Source organism: Mobula hypostoma, chromosome 12 (genome assembly GCF_963921235.1).
Source record: "Mobula hypostoma chromosome 12, sMobHyp1.1, whole genome shotgun sequence".
Classification (NCBI taxonomy): Eukaryota; Metazoa; Chordata; class Chondrichthyes; order Myliobatiformes; family Myliobatidae; genus Mobula; species Mobula hypostoma.
The window spans coordinates 81,312,231-81,332,691 of record NC_086108.1 but is presented as its reverse complement, the minus strand read 5'-3'; the positions used below and the strand labels follow the sequence as shown (position 1 = coordinate 81,332,691).

Below are 20,461 nucleotides of genomic sequence, written 5' to 3'. Positions count from 1 at the left end.
TGATAGAGGTATACAAGATATTAAGAGGAATAGATAGAGTGGACAGCCAATGCCTCTTCCGCAGGGCACCACTGCTCAATACAAGAGGGCATGGCTTTAAGGTAAGGGGTGGGAAGTTCAAGGGGGATATTTGAGGAAGGTTTTTTACTCAGAGAGTGGTTGGTGCGTAGAATGCACTGCCTGAGTCAGTGGTGGAGGCAGATACACTAGTGAAATTTAAGAGACGACTAGACAGGTATATGGAGGAATTTAAGGCTGGGGGGTTATATGGGAGGCAGGGATTAAGGGACGGCACAACCTTGTGGGCCAAAGGGCCTGTATTGTGCTGTACTATTCTATGTTCTATGTAAGTACCAAGATGTAGTAAAAAGTAAAGAAGAATGCATACTATAGTGTTAGAGCTACACAGGAAGAGCCGTGCAGGTGATAAGCAAAGTGCAAGGACCATAACAAGTTAGAAACTTGCTTCTACAGTTTTACATTCCTGAGGTAAAGCAGAACAGCACAGGTAAAGGGACTTTGGCCCGTGGTGTTGTGCCGGATTGATTAAACTTGTAATTAAATGCCTAACTAAACTAATCCCTTCTGCCTAGATGATGTCCATATCCCTCCATTCTCAGCACATTCATGTACCTATCCAAGAGCCCCTTAAACACCTCTATCACATTTGCTTCCACTACCACCCCTGGGATTGAGCCCGACTGAAACCACCAGGATTAAATCCGACTGAAGCCCAATTCTGGTCCGAATGTATTTGAACTCCCAGCATCATTTCTGTAATTGGTGCCTTCATGAGAGGATTCATAGAACTAAAACTCCCCTCCTGGTGCAGGAGGATCCTTGTGCGAGGTTGGGTTGAAGCCATGCTATTCTGGCGCAGCAAATGAGGTTTCCGGTGCCATTTAACTTAGGCTGTGTCTCACACATGATATTGATACTGGATGGAGCATAGTGGCAAATGTTTCGTTCCATAAATAATAAAAGCAGACAGGTCTTTAAAAAATATATAGGTATATAAAGTGCACGCAGAAGAATATATGCGCGCAGGCAACAATTTTTTCTCGCACTTGGGCAATTTGTACACTGACTCGCATTTTAATTTAAAAAGGATACTGCATTTTATAGGCTCAAATCATTTGAGTGGAAATTAGAAACATCTTTGGGCCCACATCTGTTTTGTTTGGAACATGTGCTTCCTCTTTGATTAAAGCTCATAGACAAAATAATACCTTATTATAAAATATTACACAAAGGGAAGAAAATACAGCTTCTACAGGAAGCCATTGAATTGGTTATCATGTTACAAAGTATGTGTCCTGGATTCTTCACTGGTTTAAAAATAATAATACATTTCATTATTATTATTCTGCCTCCGAATCTGAGCGGGCTCAAGGCTCAGGTCTGAAGAAACTTATTGGGCCTATCTGGATGTAATTCTGTAGCAATGACTCATCGCTGTGTTTTTCTTATTTTTGGCACGAGTTCTCATGTGAACAGAACTGTATGCATTTTATCTCCACATTCTTTGGCTTCCTTAATACCTCTGTGGCTATTTCTGCCAACTGTTCCGTGATCTGCTAGTACCCACAATGTGGAGTGCCATATCTTGGTGGCTATGAACTGAGTTGAAAGAAGAGGGGATTGGTAAGCTCTTTTTAATGTTCAATTTAGTTACCAAAGGCCAAAAAACTTTGAATTTTTTTCACTGTATCTGTTTGCCGTTGTAAATTGTATGTTCCACATGATTATCCAAAAGCTTAAAATGAAACGGGGGGTGGTATCATTTGAAATGCGAACGGAACCATTTTTGCAATGTATAGCAGGGAAATATGTTGAGATTCCATTTGTGCCATTTTCAGTCAGGGTCAGTGTATGTTTTTCTGTGCTTCTGATCATGAAAAATGCAAATTAAAAGATTAAAGTGCTTTCCCAGTGTTGTGAATGATGCAACTTTTGAGAGCAGGGCACTCAGAGAATCAGGAATAGATTTGGTTCAGGCTGATGCATGTGGCCTATTTCCTTTTAATGATTATTATAACAGCGTGAAAGCTTTTAAACTTTGCATAAAGTACCTGTATAAAGTAAGGTGTAAGGTCATAAATATTAATGACAAACAATGTTGTGAATAACAATGAGTAAATCAAAAGTTAGGGTGCAGATGCCTGAAATCTTGCATGAACCTCAAACACCAAATAGCTGTTTGATAATTATTGACAGACTATTTTTAGTAAGTTATTTGCTATGCATGCAATACATCGGGAAGTTTTACGTATATTGTACAACATGGATAGCTATTTACCTCACCCATCTAATTACCTTCCTCCTTCCCCCAAAATATTGTCTTGTTGAAGCACAGATTTTCAAGTTATGGTTACCCACCAGGGATTCTCACGTGGGTTTGATCTATGACTGAGAATAGATTACGAATATAACTGATCCAGCTTCCAATACATGCAATGTGCCCACACATTCACTTCAAGCAGATGCTGTCAGATGCCTATCAGGTACAAGACCTCTGCTCATCTTACCACCGGCCTAACTCAGGCGTGCTGGTCACCCTTACTTCTGTTTGCCTAATTTCAGTTGAGATCAGGAATTTCACTGGTCTTAATGGCTCAGTTATCATTGGATATATTGACCAAGCAAGCAAGAAATAAATTGCCATTAAGGTAGTCATTTCAGAAAATCACTTCTATTCTAATATAGGTGGATTGAAAAATAGTAATACGACTAATCATTCCACTGCAGGTTCTTGCCAGAGCTTTTCCTCTCAACTACCACGACAGTGGATAAACAACCACAGAAATCCTTTCCTATCCGTTAATATAAATTTGAACAACCAATACAATTTTTTTTTAAAGTTCATAACTAATTATCTAAATTGATACTGTACTCTAGATCATTGATTTATGCCTTAGAAACACATAGAAGAGCATTCCTGTCAAATGGCCGCATCTGAGGTTGATGGGTGTTTGGTGTCACCCCCATACTTTGAGAAGGAGATGCTTACATACATCCTTCAACAGTATCTGAAGGTGGACCAACAATTTTAGGGGCAACAAAGATTCGTGTGGTACCTGCATGAAGTATTCTCGGGGACACATCACAAATTATTTTGGTGGGTGACAGAGGTTCACTAGATAAGGAAGAAAATTATGTGGTTTGGATAGGACTCCAATTTGTATTCCCCACTTCTTTCATTCCACCATGACATAATATCCACTATTCTCTCTTTACAAAGGAAAACGTTGATGGTTCTGTCCAATGTCTTTCAATGGCGACTTTATTAGAAAAACATGTACATGTGCTCATTAATGCAAATATCTTATCAAGCAATCATAAGGCAACAATTCAATGCATAAAAGCATGCAACCATGGTCCACAGGTTCAGTTGTTATTCAGACCAAACATCAGAATGAGGAAGAAATGTGATCCAAGTGACTTTGACCATGCAATGATCATTGTTGCTAGATGGGGTGATTTAAGTATCTCAGAAACTGCTGATCTCCTGGGATTTTTTGCACAATAGTTTCCAGAGTTATATAGAAAGGCATGAAAAACAAACAAACCTAAAAAAAGTGAGAAGCAGTTCTGTGAGCAAAATACCTTGTTAATGAGAGATGTCAGAGGAGAGTGGCCAGACTGGTTCTAGCTGACAGGAAGGTGACAGTAACTCAAATAACCACACGTTAAAACAGCAGTGTGCGAACAAGCATCTATGAATGCACAACTTGTCCAACCTTGAAGAGCATGGGCTACAGCAGCAGGAAACCATGAACATACACTCAGTGGCCACTTTATTAGATACAGGAGTTTTCTAATAAAATAGCCAGTGTGTGTAAGTGTTACATTTAGTCACTTTTATTCTTCACCAGAAGCAGAAACAGATCACGGATTCCCCAATTTCTCCACAAGGGATTAAATCTTCACCATCTGAGGAATCAATCTGTAGAACCTTAATTTCACTCCCATTATGGCAAATATTTACTTCCTTAGGTTGTGTAGGATGTCATCTCACCAGAGCCATATATAATTGCAGTAAATGTCTTTTTCAATATACTGAACTCTCTCCACAATTAAAGTTATCACGCCATTTACCTTTAAAATTGCTTACTATACCTGCTATTTACCTGTGGTGGCCAGTGCGATCATGTTTGCTGTTGTGTGCTGGGGCAGCAGGCTGAGGGTAGCAGACACTAACAGAATCAACAAACTCATTCGTAAGGTCAGTGATGTTGTGGGGATGGAACTGGACTCTCTGACGGTGGTGTCTGAAAAGAGGATGCTGTCCAAGTTGCATGCCATCTTGGACAATGTCTCCCATCCAGTACATAATGTACTGGTTGGGCACAGGAGTACATTCAGCCAGAGACTCATTCCACCGAGATGCAACACAGAACGTCATAGGAAGTCATTCCTGCCTGTGGCCATCAAACTTTACAACTCCTCCCTTGGAGGGTCAGACACCCTGAGCAAATAGGCTGGTCCTGGACTTACTTCCTGGCATAATTTACATATTACTATTTAACTATTTATGGTTTTATTACTATTTAATTATTTATGGTGCAACTGTAACGAAAACCAATTTCCCCCGGGATCAATAAAGTATGACTATGACTATGACTATGACTATGACTATTAACTTTCAGTGATTTGAGTACAAGGACACCCAGATCCTTCTGAACAACACCTTTTAATGTCTCACGATTAAAAATAATACTCTGCCTTTCCATTTTCTCTATCATAGTGGATGGTCATACTTTTCTTTTCATTACATTCCATCAGCCATTAGCTAACCATTACTTAACCTGCTTCCCTACGTTCTTCTGTTAGCTTAAACTTTGTATCATCAGGAAACTTGGATATGTAACACTTGATCTCCTCATCCAAATCATTGACATTGAAATGGGACACTGCCAACAATCCCAATGTCATCCCACTGGTCACAGTCTCACAGTCTGAAAACTAACCATTTTCTATTGCTACTTTCTACCCTTTAGCCAGTCCTAAATACACATCTGTGTATTACCACAAATACCTTGTGCTCTGTTTTTAATTTACAATCTCGACTGTGGTTCCTTATCAAAGGCTTTCTGAAGGTCAAAATATACCACATCAACTCATTTGTTCTTATCTATCCTACTAATCACAATTTCTAAAAACTTTAGCAGATCTGCAAAATATGTTTTCCATGTTTTAAATCCACATTGATTCTGCACTATCTTATTATTTACTAACTGCCTTGTTTAGCATTTCCATGGATTCCAGTATTTTCTCTAGTGCTAATGTCAGGCAATTTGATCTTTATATTCTATTTTTTTTCTTTCTCTCTCCCTTTCCTTTCAAAAGTATTGGGCTAACATTTTCTACCTCCTAATCTGTGGGAGATTCAAGAGACTTCAGATGATGGAATCTGACTGCTGGAGGAACTGAGTGAGTCAAACAGCAACTGTGGAGGGACAAAAATTGTTACTGTTTGGTACAAGACCCCTCCAGTAGAACTGATGCAGTGTCTTGATCTGAAATATCAACATTTCCTCTCCCCCAGCAGATGCTGCTTGATCTGCTAAGTTGTCCAGCAGTTTGATTTTTGTTCTAGAATTTGTGGGATTTTGGACCGATGATTCACGTTTCTATTGTCTCCAAGCTAGCTCCTTAAATATCCTAGGATACTGAACATCAGGTTCTGGGACTTACTGAAGTTTATTCCCATTAATTTCCCAATTGTTTTTAAGGATTCTAATTTCTTTGATTATTTCATTTTCTCTTGACCCGTGGTTCTTTATTATTTCCAAGAAATTTTGTTCTTTTTCTTGCAGTCAAGCACAATACATTTGTTTCATTTCCCTGCAATTTTTTGTTTCCAATTTAGTATCTCCTGCCTCGGTTTCCAAGGAACCTTCAATAAATTTTGCTTATATTTTTCTCATTTGTATATTTGTATGAGTGGCAGGGTAGAGATACGTCTCAACCAAAGGAGGTGTAAGGCACTCCTTCTCTCCACTAGACTGCAGGTCACCCTTGGGCAAGGTGTAGCACCTCCTCAGCCCCCCAGTCAGGGTCACATGAAGTCATGGCAGCTGGTGTGAATGGTCGTATAAGCAGCTGGTGCATAAACGTATCACAAGTCCTGGTTACATGACCACTGATAATTTGATATTGATAATGGCTGGGGTCACCTATCTTGTAAAGACACTGCCCAGAAGGCAATGGCAAACTACTTCTGTAGAAAAATTTGCCAGGAATGATCATGGCTATGGATAGGGACGATGACTGCCCATGTCATAGGACATGGCACATAATGATGATGATGATGATGATATTTAAAGAATCTTTTACAGTATGGTTCTGTTTCTACTCTTGTACTATCGTTCCATTTTCCTTATCGGTGTCTTGGTCATCCTTTTCTGAATTCTGAAATTTTCTCAATCCCCAGTCTTAATGTTTTGGTTGGCAATGTTATTAGCTTCGTTCTTTGGTCTAGTATGTTCCTTCACTTCTCTTAATAGCATGTCAAGTCATCTTTGACAAATGTTTTGGAATATTTTGAGGTTGTAACTAACATATTGAACAAGTTGATGGTTTGTAAAGCAATTGCGTCAATCTTTACTGTTAAAGGTTCCTCCCTGATCTAGAGAGCACAAATATTATATCATTTAAGAAATAGTAGAGTTTCTTAGCAATTTACTTCATGAAGCAAAAGTTACTTTGTGAAGCACAACTACCGACCCTAAGCCAGTGTACCTGCTTTTTCTCAGTGGCAAACCAAGTGTGCGGATGAAACTAAAGCTGGTGGCAGCATTCTCTGCCTTGCAGCCTGTTCTGTAAGTGCTGCACTTCAGAATTACCAGGGGCAGCATGAAACATTCCAGAATTACTAACAGGATAAATGGGAAAAATCAGCAACTAGAACAAAGATAAATAACATTCAAAATGCTCAGAAGTCAGTCAGCATCTGTGGAGCAAGAAAAAGCAGGCAATTCAGGTCAGTGAACTTTCATCCTGGAATTCCTATGCTGAATGGACTTTAATGCCAACATTATTCAGCAAAGAATGGAGTAGTTAAAAATAAGCATGAAGGATAACACGTGTAACTTGCATACTTTCTGTTTATTCAGGAGATCAAGGGTTAAAGTCCTTATTGCACTATTTGTGTAACCACATACAATTTTTGTTTACTCAGCAGGGCAAGGGTTAAAGCACCTCTCTCAGCAATTCATGCTCACCATATGTGGTTCCTGTTTATTCAGGAGTGCAAGAGTAGCCAGCTACAGCACGGCTGACATTAACTGAGCTGCATTCTTCGCGTCTAGCCTACGACCGAGGGCTCTGGTAGACTACTCAGAAGTTCAAAGTAAATTTATATGTGCATGGTACCATGTACCACCTTGAGATTCACTTTCTTGCAGGCATTAATGAAAAAAAGAAGTACACTAGAATTTATGAAAAAAATCTGCATATAAATGAAAACTGACAAACAATCAATATGCAAAAGAAGACAAACTGTGCAAATAAAAAATAATAGTGCTCTGAATTTCTCGTGTTCACATACAGATTAAGTTATTTTTGGCAAAAACTCATGAAATGTTTAAAAATGTTTAATTTTAAATAATTCATATCAATAAGATACAATCATAGATTGATTTCACTCTCACATAAATCCAGAAACAATCTCAATGCATAAAGCTTTAAAATGTTGATCCTAATGTTTTTGAGAAAATTCAGTTCCATCCTTCCTAATAAAACTGACCCCATTACAAAATGTTTCCTAGCAGCACCTGATATGATTTCAAATGTTCATACCGAAGATTAATTCCATCCATTCTGTGACCAATACGTTGCTTTCCCCTGGGAATCCTATCCTGCTCATTACCACACTATTGCTTAAGTGTTTATGGTCTACAGGCACAAATTTCATCCCAACTAACTGGGGAAGAAATTCCGCGAAGTGTGATTGTGAAAACAAGATGGAGTTCATGGCTAATCACAGAAGAGAGAAGATAGAAGATGAGATCAAATTACGGTTAGCAATTAATTAAAAGGAAATGTTGGGACTCTGGTATCATTCCTACACTGGCATCCCGCCGCCACCTCACAGAGCGTTGATATGTGCTCTCAGTCCTCCAGCATGAACACTCATGCCTGGCTGTTCTTTGTGAAGAACACCTGTTGGGACTGCTTGCTTCTGTACTGAGAACCTGGTTACTTGGAACCGGTCCTCCTGGGCTCCCCCTGCAATGAACTGGGCATGGATTAGTTGGGGGAAGTTCTCTGTGAGGGCTTCAGTTGAGCAGGTTGGTGTGAGTGATGTGGCTGCTCAGCACTGGGTTGTAGGTATCGGGGTGCTCCATAGCTGGAGTATGGGCCATTGTCAGGGATTAACATTTCCTGCAGTCTGTGTTGTTAAACCTCCTCTATCATCACCTCCTGTTGGCTGTGATGGAAAATACTTCAATACCCCAACCCTCTACTTCCTTCCCTACCCTTTGCGTGGCTAATTGACACTCCTCAGCCCAAAGGTATGAGCTTACCTCCGCAGACCATAAGACATAAAAGCCATTCAGCCCATTGATTCTGCTATGCCATTCAATCACAGCTAATTTACTTTGCTTTACTTTATTGTCGCCAAACAATTGATACTAGAGCGTACAATCATCACAGCGATATTTGATTCTGCGCTTTGCGCTACCTGGATTACAAATCGATAGTAAATATTAAAAATTTAAATTATAAATCATAAATAGAAAATAGAAAAGGGAAAGTAAGGTAGTGCAAAAAAAAAACCGAGAGGCAGGTCCGTATATTTGGAGGGTACAGCCCAGATCCGGGTCAGGATCTGTTCAGCAGTCTTATCACAGTTGGAAAGAGGCTGTTCCCAAATCTGGCCATACGAGTCTTCAAGCTCCAGAGCCTTCTCCCCGAGGGAAGAGGGACGAAAAGTGTGTTGGCTGGGTGGGTCGTGTCCTTGATTATCCTGGCAGTACTGCTCCGACAGCGTGCGGTGTAAAGTGAGTCCAAGGACGGAAGATTGGTTTGTGTGATGTGCTAGGCTATGTCCATGATCTTCTGCAGCTTCTTCCGGTCTTGGACAGGACAACTTCCATACCAGGTTGTGATGAACCCTAGAAGAATGCTTTCTCCGGTGCATCTATAAAATTTAGTGAGGGTTTTAGGGGACAGGCCAAATTTCTTTAGCTTTCTCAGCAAGTAAAGGCACTGGTGGGCCTTCTTGGCAGTGGACTCTGCTTGGTTGGACCAAGTCAGGTCATTTGTGATATTGACCCCGAGGAACTTAAAGCTTTTGACCGGTTCCACTTGCGCACCACCGACGTAATTTGGGTCGTGCAATTTATTATCTCTCTCAAACCTATTTCCTGACTTTCCCCTGCAAGCTTTGACCCCCTTTCCTAACAAGAACCTATCAACCTTTAAATATACCCAATGCTTTGACCCCCACAGCTGTCAGTGGCAATGAATTCCCCATGTTCACCCTCCTCTGGCTGGCTAAAGAAATCCCTCCACATCTTTCTTCTAAAGGGATGTCCTTCTATTCTGAGGCTGTCTCCTCTGGTCCTAGACTCTCCCATGATTAGAAATATCTTCTTCATTTCCACTCTATCTAGGTCTTTCAGTATTTGATAAGTTTCAAAGAAATCCTCTCTCATTCTTCTAAACTCTAACAAGTACAGGACCAGAGCCATTAAATGCTCCTCATACATTAACTCTTTCATTCCACTGATCATTCTCATGTACTTTCTCTGGACAGTCTTGAATGCCTATCCATCCTTTCTTCAATAAGGGGCCCAAAGCTGTTCACAATACTCCAAGTGTGATGGGACCACTGCCTTGTTTTTATACTCTAGTGCTCTCAAAATGAATGTGATGAAATGAACAATAGAGATGTCTTCGTGCAGCCAAACAAGAAGGAGATAAGGTAACCCATCCCATTCAGCCAGGGATGATGGGAGAATTTGCAGGGTCCCAATGGTTTAAGTTCAAATTCATGTTTATGGTCATTCATCCACCAAATGACCCAATGTTCCCAGGACCAACGTGCACAACACAGTTCATATAACTCACACACAGAACAGAAAGTAATATTACTAACAATGGGATGGCTCAGGTCAGTAGTGTAATGCAATATTCGCCACTCGCCTGGATGAGTGCAGCTCCATCAACTCTCAAGAAGCTTAACACCATCCAGTAACTGGATTAGTATGCCTCCCACAAGCATCCAGTCCCTCCACCATCGACAAACAGTTGCAGCGGTGTGTACTATCTACAAGATGCATTGCAACAACACACCAAAGTTCCTAAAGCAGCACCTTCCAGACCCAACATCACTACCATCTAGAAGGACGAGAACAGCAGATACCTGGGAACGCCACCACATGGAAATCTCCCTCTAAGTCACTCACCATCCTGACTTAGAAAGATATCGCTGTTCCTTCATTGTCACTGGGCCAAAATCATGGAACTCCCTCCCTAACAGCACTGTGGGTGTACATACATCTCAGGGACTGCAGTGGTTCAAGAAGGCAGCTCATTACCATCTTCTCAAGGACAACTAGGGATGGGCAATAAATGCTGGCTTAGCTGGCAATGCCTACATCCCATAAATGAATGAATGAATAAATAAATAATTAGTAAATAATAAAATACGTTTCAGAAAATTGACATTTAGCATAACATGCATTTACAACACGTTAAAAAGCAATCATTATAATGCTACTGACACTTTATATGTGATGAGATCTGGGTGGTGGCAGGGAATTGAGTAGCCTCATAGCCTGGGGAAAGAAGTTGTCTTCCATCCTAACAGTCCTTGTCCTGATGCTACTGGATCTCCTAGCTGGTGGTAGGGTGAGTCAAAGAGATGGTTGGATGGATGGGAGGGATCACTGGCAATGCTAAGGACCCTGCATGATAACTATCTCTAATGGGGATGGCTGGAAGAGAGACCCTGATGATCCTCTCAGCACTCCTCACAAACCTTTTGTAGGGTCCTGTGGTCAGATGCCTTGCAATTCCTATACCAGGTAGAGATGCAGCTGGTCAGGACACTCTCAGTGGTGAGAGTGTCAGTGGGGAGGGTGGGGGAAGGACTATCTCATCGTCATTGTTGATGAGGCCAACCACTGTTGTGTCGTCAGTGAACTTGTTATTGGGTTTGATCTGGATCTGGCAGTACAGTCACGCGTCAGCAGTGGGCTGAGCACGCAGCCCTAGGGGGTGCTGACGCACAGCACAACTTTGCTGCTGAGTCTGTCGTCTTTCTGCCAGGAAATCTAAGATCCAGTTACAGAGGCAGGTGGGGAGACTCAACGAGGACAGTTTACCCACCGGCTTCTGACGAATGATCTTATTAAATGCCGAGCTGGTCGATAAACGGCATCCTGGTGTATGAGGCACCATTTTCCAGGTGGTGCAGCACAGGGTGGAGGGCAGAGGTTATGGCATGTACCCGTCAACGTATAGAAGGAATGCGTCTGCTCCCTAGGAATGGCTGTGCTCACCGTGTCTGACAAGGTATAGCCCTGAACCCCACTTCTCAGCCCAGCCAGTTCAATATCAGCTCTCACAGGCAACCTCTGCACACTAGGCTGGTGGTGTGATTCCTTGCTGGATTTGCACAAAGCTCCCAGCACAGCAGCACCATCAGTAATCTATCTTTTTTGCACACAGTTCCACTATTACCTGCTAAATTCTTAGTCAACTCTTGTTCTCATCCCTGGGATCATTTTGCAGGAGGGAGAGAATATTTTGCCCATTTGACTTTGATTTGATTTGAATTAACTTTTTTGACACCTTCTACCTTTCAAAGGGGATCTATATTCTGCTTACTGGTAGCTAGCAATTTGGGTTCTTGAGATATAGTGCCTTGAAAAAGTGTTCAGCCCCACAACTACTTTCACGGTTTATTATCTCATTTTCTGAATTTAAAATACATTGAAGTAAGATTTTTTGAGCTAATTCTCAAAGCAATGTGCATTATTGTAAATCAAAAGAAAAGTTCCAAAACAATTTACTAAAAATTTAAAACAAAATTCTGAGGCTGAAAAAGTACTCATCCCTTTTGTAATTCTCAGATGCAATATACATTAGTCCTGACGAAGGGTCTCGGCCTGAAACGTCGACTGCGCCTCTTCCTATAGATGCTGCCTGGCCTGCTGCGTTCACCAGCAACTTTGATGTATGTTGCTTGAATTTCCAGCATCTGCAGAATTCCTGTTGTATACATTTTACCTTATCAACTCACCCAATATGGTGATGTAAAAAATTGGAGGATGACCTGTTTCAATGAATTCATAGGAATAAATAGCCCTTCTCTCTGTAAGGTACGACCCATACGTTCAAATGCTGTTCATAGACTTCAGTTCAGCATTCAACACAATCATTCCTCAGAAACTGATTGGAAAGCTGAGCCTACTGGACCTGAACACCTCCCCCTGCATCTGGATCCTAGACTTCCTGACTGGGAGACCTCAGTCAATCCGGATTGGAAGCAGCATCTCCAACACCATCACACTGAGCACGGGGGCCCCCCTGGGCTGTGTGCTCAGTCCACTGCTGTTCACTCTGCTGACCCACGACTGTGCTGCAACACAGAGCTCGAACCACATCATCAAGATCGCTGATGACACGACCATGGTGGGTTTCATTAGCAACAACGATGAGTCCGCATACAGAGAGGAGATGCAGTGGCTAACAGACTGGTGCAGAGCCAACAACCTGTCTCTGAATGTGAACAAAACAAAAGAGATGGTTGTTGACTTCGGGAGGACACGGAGCAACCACTCTCCGCTAAACATCGACGACTCCTCCGTAGAGATCGTTAAGAGCACCAAATTTCTTGGTGTCCACCTGGCGGAGAATCTCACCTGGTCCCTCGACACCAGCTCCATAGCAAAGAAAGCCCAGCAGCGTCTCTACTTTCTGCGAAGGCTGAGAAAAGTCCATCTCCCACACCCCATCCTCACCACATTCTACAGAGGTTGTATTGAGAGCATCCTGAGCAGCTGCATCACGGCCTGGTTCAGAAATTGCACCATCTCAGATCGCAAGGCCCTGCAGCGGATAGTGAGGTCAGCTGAGAAGATCATCGGGGACTCTTTTCACGCCATTACAGACATCTACACCACACGTTGCATCCGCAAAGCAAACAGCATTATGAAGGACCCCACACACACCTCATACAAACTCTTCTCCCTCTTGCCATCTGGCAAAAGGCACCGAAACGTTCGGGCTCTCATGGCCAGACTATGTAACAGTTTCTTCCCCCAAGCCGTCAGACTCCTCAATACTCAGAGCCTGGACTGACACCAACATACCGCCCTCTATTGTGCCTACTGTCCTGTTTATTACTTATTGTAATGCCTGCACTGTTTTGTGCAATTTATGCAGTCCTGGGTAGGTCTGTAGTCTAGTGTAGTTTTACATAGTTCAGTGTAGTTTTCGTATTGTTCCATGGAGCACCATGGTCCTGAAAAACGTTGTCTTGTTTTTACTGTGTACTGTACCAGCAGTTATGGTCGAAATGACAATAAAAAGTGACTTGACTTGACAATATGATAGATTTTCAACAGACCAAACCAAAATGAAAACAAGAGCATTCAAGGCAAGTCAGAGAAATGATAATAGAGAGCACAAATCTGGGGAAGGGTAGATGACCAACTCAAAGGTACTGAACTGAGCTCAGTGCAGTCCATTGTGAAAAAGTGGAAAAAATATAAAAAAGGTCAGACCCCTCCTCTAAACTTTGTTCCTGCCACTTGTCAGAGAGGCTACTGCGATGCCAACAGTCACTCTGAGTGAGCTGCAGAAGTCAATGGCTGCAACTGGAGATGAAGTTCACGGCTCCACAAACTTGAAAGCCTTGCACATAAAGGGTATTTATGGAAGTGTGGCAAGGAAGAAGCCCTGGCTAGGAAAAAAAGCATATCCTTGCCTGTCAAGACTTTGCAAAACATTACTTAGAAGACACTGTGAAGATGCGGAAGAAAGTCTTGTGGTCAGATGAGATTAAAGTGGAACTTCTTGGCCTCAAACGTGGTGTAATGTAAATCTAATACCGTACATTCGCTAAGTATGGTGGAGGTAGCATCATGGTAAGGGTATGCTTTTAAGTAGCAGGGACTGGAAGTCTGGAGAGGATTGATGAAAAGATGAACGCTGTTAAACACAGAGAGATCCTGGATAAAAACCTTCTAGCCTCTGTCAGAAAGCTTAGACTGGGGAGGAAGTTCATCTTTCAGTGGTACAACAACTCAAAGCACACTGCCAGAGCAGCCATGGAGTGGCTTCAGATGAAGACAACTGACGTTCTTGAGTGGCCCGGTCAGCATCCTGACTTTAACCCAATCGAAGATCTCTGGCAAGATCTCACAACTGCTGTTTACTGCTGCTCCCCAAATAAACTGGCACTGCTTGCGCAATTATACAAGGATGAATGGGCAAATCTTGTCCAAAGGCTAATGAAGGCTCATCCAAAAATGCTACTGGCTGTAAAAGCTGAAAGAGGTGATTCAACTAAGTACTGAGCAATGGTGGATGTATACATTTGAAATACTGACATTTCAGTTTTTGAATTTTTAGTTTTCTCATTCCTTACAATTTTTCTGTATTTTTGAGCTCTGCTGTGGAAAAAAAGAGAACGTGATTCACAAATAAAAAATCTCAGTTAAATTGATCAAAATCCCTGGCTGTAATACTCATTTACGTGAACAAAGGGCTGGGGGCTAAATAATTTTATAAGACACTGTATTTTGCACTGGGAAATGAACCTTATTATCAGCAGCTGCTTCAAATGTTTGTCTTGAAGATATCTATTGCCCACGTTCCATGTTTGAATTGGCAGAGGTGACAAAGTGCATCAGTATGAGCAGAATCATGCTCTAGATAATGTTGGATGATGTTCAATACCTTCAGTATCTTCTCCTCTTATGTTTTCCCATTGATGTCCATGATGCATGATCAGTCGTAGCTCCTTTTTGAAGTCATGGATTGAATTGTCCGACCAGTTTCTCCAAAACCCAATCGTCAAAAGTCCACAACACTATGACACATGGGAGCAGAATTAAGCCTGGAAAAGTCATGGAAAAGTAAGCACAGAAACAGGCCCTTTGGCCCATCTAGTCCATGCTTACTCCCATTAATCTGCACTGGGACCATAGCCCTCCATATCCCTACTATACATGTACCTATCCAAATTTCTCTTAAATGTTGAAATGGACCATATGTGCTGCCAGCTCATTCCACACTCTCACGGCCCTCTGAGTGAAGAAGTTTCCCCTCATGTTCCTCTTTCACCCTTAAGCCATGACCTCTGGTTGTAGTCCCATCCAACTTCAGCAGAAAAAGTCTGCTTGCATTTACACTATCTATACCCCTTACAATTTTGTATACTTCTATCAAATCACCTCTTCAATCTTCTATGTTCTAGAGAATACACCCTAACCTATTCATTTTTTCCTTATATCTCAGGCATCATCCTTGTAACTGATCTCTACACTCTTTCAACCTTGTTTACATTTTTCCTATAGGTAGGTGACCAAATTTGCACATGATAGGCCTCACCAATGTCTTTTGCAACTTCAACATAACATCCCATCTTCTGTACACAATACATTGATTTATAAAGGCTAATTTTGCCAAAAGCTTTCTTTACAATCCTATCTACCTGTGATGGCACTTTCAATGAATTATGGACCTATATTCCCAGATCCCTTTGTTCTTCCGCATTTCTCAGTGCCCTACCATTCACAATGTAAGACCTACCCTGGTTGGTCCTACTGAAGTGCAGAATTTGCACTTGTCTGCGTTAAATTTCATCTGCCATTTTTCTAGCTGATTCAGATCTTTCTGCAAGCCATGATAGCTTTCCTTACTGTCCACTAGACCCCCAGCCTTGGTGTCATTTGCAAATTTGCTGATCCAGATCATTGATATAGACGTCAAATAACAAAGGTCCCTACATCGATCCCTGTGGCATGCATCACAGGTCTGTCTCCATTAAGAGAGGCAACCTTCTGCCACCACTTCTCTGGCTTTTCCCACAAAACCAATGTCCAATCCAATTTACTGCCTCATCCTAAATGCTGAGCGACTGAACCTTCTTAACCAACCTCCAATACGGGACCTTATCAAATGCCTTATTAAAGTCCATGTAAACAACATTCACTGTCTTGCCTTCATCCACTTTCCTGGTAACTTTCTTGGAAAATTCTGTAGAATTGGTTAGAAATAACCTATCACACATCAAGCCACTCTGACTATCCTTAATCAGAGTACCTTCCAATAACTTTCCTACAACTGATGTCAAACTCACCAGCCTATAACTTCCTGGTGCCTGTTTGGATCCTTTTTTAAACAGCGGAACAACATTGGCTATCCTCCAATTCTCTGGTACCTCTCCAGACATTTAGGATGATTTAAATATCTTTGCTTGGGCCCCAGTACTTCCTGCACTTGCCTCCCATAAGGTCTGGGGAAACACCTTGTCAGGTCCTGGGGATTTATCCATCCTGATTTGCCTCAGGACAGCAAGCACCTACAACTCTGTAATCTGTATAGGGACCATGAAATTCATTTAATTTTGCCTCACTTCTATGTTGTCTGTATCTTTTTCTTGAGTAAATACAGATGCAAAGAATTCATTTAAGATCTCCCTAACTTTTTTGGCTCCATACATGGATTACCATTCTGGTCTTCCAGAGGACTAATTTTGTCCCAGAAATCTTTTGCTTTTAACATATTTGTAGAATCCCTTAGGATCCTCCTTCACCTTGTGTGTTAGAGCAACTTCGTGCCTTCTGTTAGTCTTCCTGATTTATTTCTTCAGTGTTCTCTTGCATTTCTTTTACTCCATAAACACTTCATTTGTTTCTACTTGCCTATACCTGCTATGCACCTCCTTTTTTTCTCTTAACCAGGGCCTCAGTATCTCTTGAAAACCATGGTCCCTACACTTGTTATATTTACTTTCTATTCTGACAAGCACATACAAACTTTGTGCTCTCAAAATTTCAACTTTGAATGCCTCACACTTTCCAAGTTCAACTTTGCCAGAAAACAGCCCACCCAAATCCACACTTGCAGATCTTTTCTGATACCATCAAAATTGGCCTTTCTCCAATTTAGAATCTCAACCCGCAGACCAGACCTATCTCTTTGCATAATTACTTTGAAACTAATGGCACTATGGCACTGTATGCAAAATGTTCCCCTACACAAACTTCTGTCATCTGCTCTGTCTCATTCTTTAATAACAGACCCAGTATTGCATGCTCTCTCATTAGGACTTCTATGTACTGATGAAGGAAATGTTCCTGAATGCATTTGACGAACTCTATCCCATTTAGTCCTTTTACAGTATGGGATCCCCAGTCAATATGTGGAAAGTTAAAATCACCTACTATAACAACCTTATGTTTCTTTTGCAACAGTCTGCGATCTCTTTACAAATTTGTTCTAAATCCTCAGGACTGTTGGGTTGTCCATAATATAGACTCATTAACATGGTCATACCTTTCTTATTCCTTAGTTCCACCCATAACGCCTCACTGGTCGAGTTCTCCAGCCTGTCCTGATTGAGCACTGGTGTGATATTTTCCCTGACTAGAACATAGAACATAGAACAGTACAGCGCAGTACAGGCTACAATGTCGTAATTGCGGGTGTTGATCCATACCCTAAGCTCATCTGCAATTTGGCCAGTTGAAGCAGCCCAAGGTTGCTCTGCCATTCAGCCAAAGGAGATTATTTTTCATCTCAACCCCATTCTCCTGACTTCTCCCCATAAACGTCAATACCCTTACTCATCAAGAACCAATCAACATCCACTTTAAACATACCCAGTGACTTGACTTTTGCAGCATGAAATCTGCAGCATGTTATTCAACAGATTCGCCATCTCTAGCCAAAGAAATTCTCCTCACCTCTGCTCTAAAGAGAGGTCCTTCTATTCTGAGGCAGTGTCCTCCAGTCCTAGTCTCTACCACTATTAGGAACATCCTCTCCATGTCCACTCTCTCCGGGCTTTTCAATATTCAGTAGGTTTCAGTGAAACCATCGTCCACCCACTTTGTTCCGAGGCTTCTCAGAGCTCTCAACACACTTGCCAAGAAAACTGCCAACATTCACCCATGTTTCTGATCAGAAGGTAACTGGATTATGGTGAGTCTGGGAATTGCTGAGGGGCCTTAAGGGGAAATGTAAAAGTTCTCTGGGCTGAAGTATAGTTCTGAATATCAGGACAATAAAATAGTCATTATAGCAGCAAAATAAAGTGCACCTTTGAAGCGGGCCAAAAATGGATGAAACGGGTGTATTTAACTTTGCACAATCATACAAAAAGTGTACTGTATACAAATTGAAAGCCAGAGAGCCGGCAAAAAAACAATATTAAAAAGAGGAGCAATCCAGCTGGAAATAAAAAGCCGTACACTTGGCCTTTCTCATGGAGTTTGTTACAAGCAAAACCAAAAAAAAATCAGCCACTGAAGGAAAAAAAGAACAGTATAGGATACTATTTATAGACAGAGTAAAATAATATAAAAGGAACTGCTTTCTCCTGCATTTGAGAAAATTTAATATAAGCATACAACAAGAGTGATTTTTTTAAGCCAACTAATCATTCCCAGTTTCAGCTTCTGACTCAGGTTTACTTCAACCACTTGGCAAAATTACCATCAGTCAACAATTAAAACTGCAAAGTCCCTGTAAACTATAGATTATGAACCGGCAAGAAACACTTTATTTTAATAAACAATGAAGATGTAAAAATCATGAATAAAGATTTGCAATGCTAGGGTCAATTTCAATACAGTTCACCTTTTGCCTATAAAACCACAGAGACTATCAATCAGTTAAATCAGGTGCAAACCTCAGGGCCCTTCTTGTTATTTTTTTAAAACTCTGAGAGTTAATTATCTAAATGCTTGCTGCACATATATTAAACAGGAATCAAATTTCAGACAATGAGCCTCCACGGTTTGGTCATCATTTAACATCATATCCTGACTGCAAGTATAATATAGAATAAATAACAGGCAAAGCCACCATTTTATTGCAACAGCCAAACTTTCAATGGCAGACTCAGACCTGAAACGTTAACTCTGTCGTTCTAGCAATGCTGCTTCACCTGCTGAATATTTCCAGCACTTTCAGTATCTACTTCAGCTTCCAACATCTGCATGTGTTTGATTTTCATTCTTGTCTTACAGTACAGGTGTAATACTGCTTAAAATGGCAGGTTATACGAGGCATTAGTGTTCAAAAACAAGAAAGAAAATTGGATTCTAATGGGACATGCAACATAAAGAGATAGAAACATAACATTGGTTTGCCTTGTTACTTGTTTGCAGCACCAACATGTCAACTTCCAGTGAATTTTGGTGAGTCACTGAGAAGAAGTGCAAGGGTGTTCTCATTATCCTTGTAGGTGCTGGTTATACATAAACGATAAACCACTTATAATAGTTGTCTTCCATGCCACCAAAATAATTAACTACCCCATTCAAGCCACTGGCCTTAACAAGGAAGAGATACTATGATGATTCTGAAAAAGGATTTTTTCATGGGAAGGGGGGAATGGGGCAACTGTGGACCCTTCTCATTTGTTGTTATCACATGACACCAGTGAGGACATGGGGGTCCAGTACCTGTCTGCTGAATTCCATCAGGTATGCATTTAGGCCAGCAAAAGGTTAAAGTATATCATGTACTACTGTAAGGTAGAAAGATGGTGAGAGTTAGATCATGTATTCATCTGCTTCTCTAACTTGTGCCCCCTTTCAGCAGGTGCACACGCACTTATCAGGAAAAGGGGAACAAGAAGGCAGCAGATCATTGAAATGAGCCTATGTTTGAGCTTGCTACTTGCAGGCACCACCTCAGTTGCTAGGATATGCCTGGAAGAACTGCAGTGCCTCTTTGTCCAACGAGCTGCAGAACAGCATAGCCTAGGAAATGGGTGGGAGCAAGCTTGCGCCCGAGGCTGAGCTTAACGCCAGCCCCAGTGGAGGCATCGTGTGCCCACTGAGTGGAAGAAGACCAAATGCAATCCATAGGGACACTCCTAATTCCTCAGGCAGCCTTCCAGAAAGAATGTACACAATGGCTCTGACTTGTGTGCTATGTTTATACATTTATTTGAGAACACAGAGTCACGACAGAGAGAGCACAGGAGGACCTTACAGCTCTGGAACCACTGACAATGCCTGTAAGAACTTTGCTTTTAGCTCGATTTCAGGGGCCAGGCTTGTAAAATCTGTAGAAGATAATCGATAGGGCTTTCCAGAGCTCTTGGCACATTTGTCTCTTATTTTCATGTCCAGTACTCCAAGACTCAGACCTGTTGAGGGTTGCAGTGGCTCAACGGCGCAGATTATGCCAACCTCTCATTCAACTTTCATGCATGTTGGGTTGGCTGCTCCTGACAAAACCAATATTGGTCAACCTG

The 20,461-nt window shown here is 41.5% G+C and overlaps 1 protein-coding gene across 1 annotated transcript; it reads left to right on the top strand.

Annotated features, from left to right (window-relative positions):
• The first annotated feature begins 1,598 nt into the window (after positions 1-1,598).
• On the top strand, positions 1,599-19,965 carry LOC134354537 (uncharacterized). The gene is made up of 4 exons (XM_063063456.1): positions 1,599-1,644; positions 7,906-8,023; positions 12,090-13,158; positions 19,885-19,965. The coding sequence occupies exons 3-4, from the start codon at positions 12,358-12,360 to the stop codon at positions 19,963-19,965; spliced, it is 882 nt and encodes a 293-aa protein (XP_062919526.1). The 5' UTR covers positions 1,599-1,644; positions 7,906-8,023; positions 12,090-12,357.
• The last annotated feature ends 496 nt before the right edge of the window (positions 19,966-20,461 follow it).

Bases quoted from the DNA above. Each gene is read 5' to 3' on its own strand.
- LOC134354537 (XM_063063456.1), top strand. From the start codon at position 12,358: ATGCTGTTCATAGACTTCAGTTCAGCATTCAACACAATCATTCCTCAG. The intron at 13,159-19,884 runs GCAAACAGCATT...TGCTACTTGCAG, and splicing joins CCACACGTTGCATCCGCAAA to GCACCACCTCAGTTGCTAGG.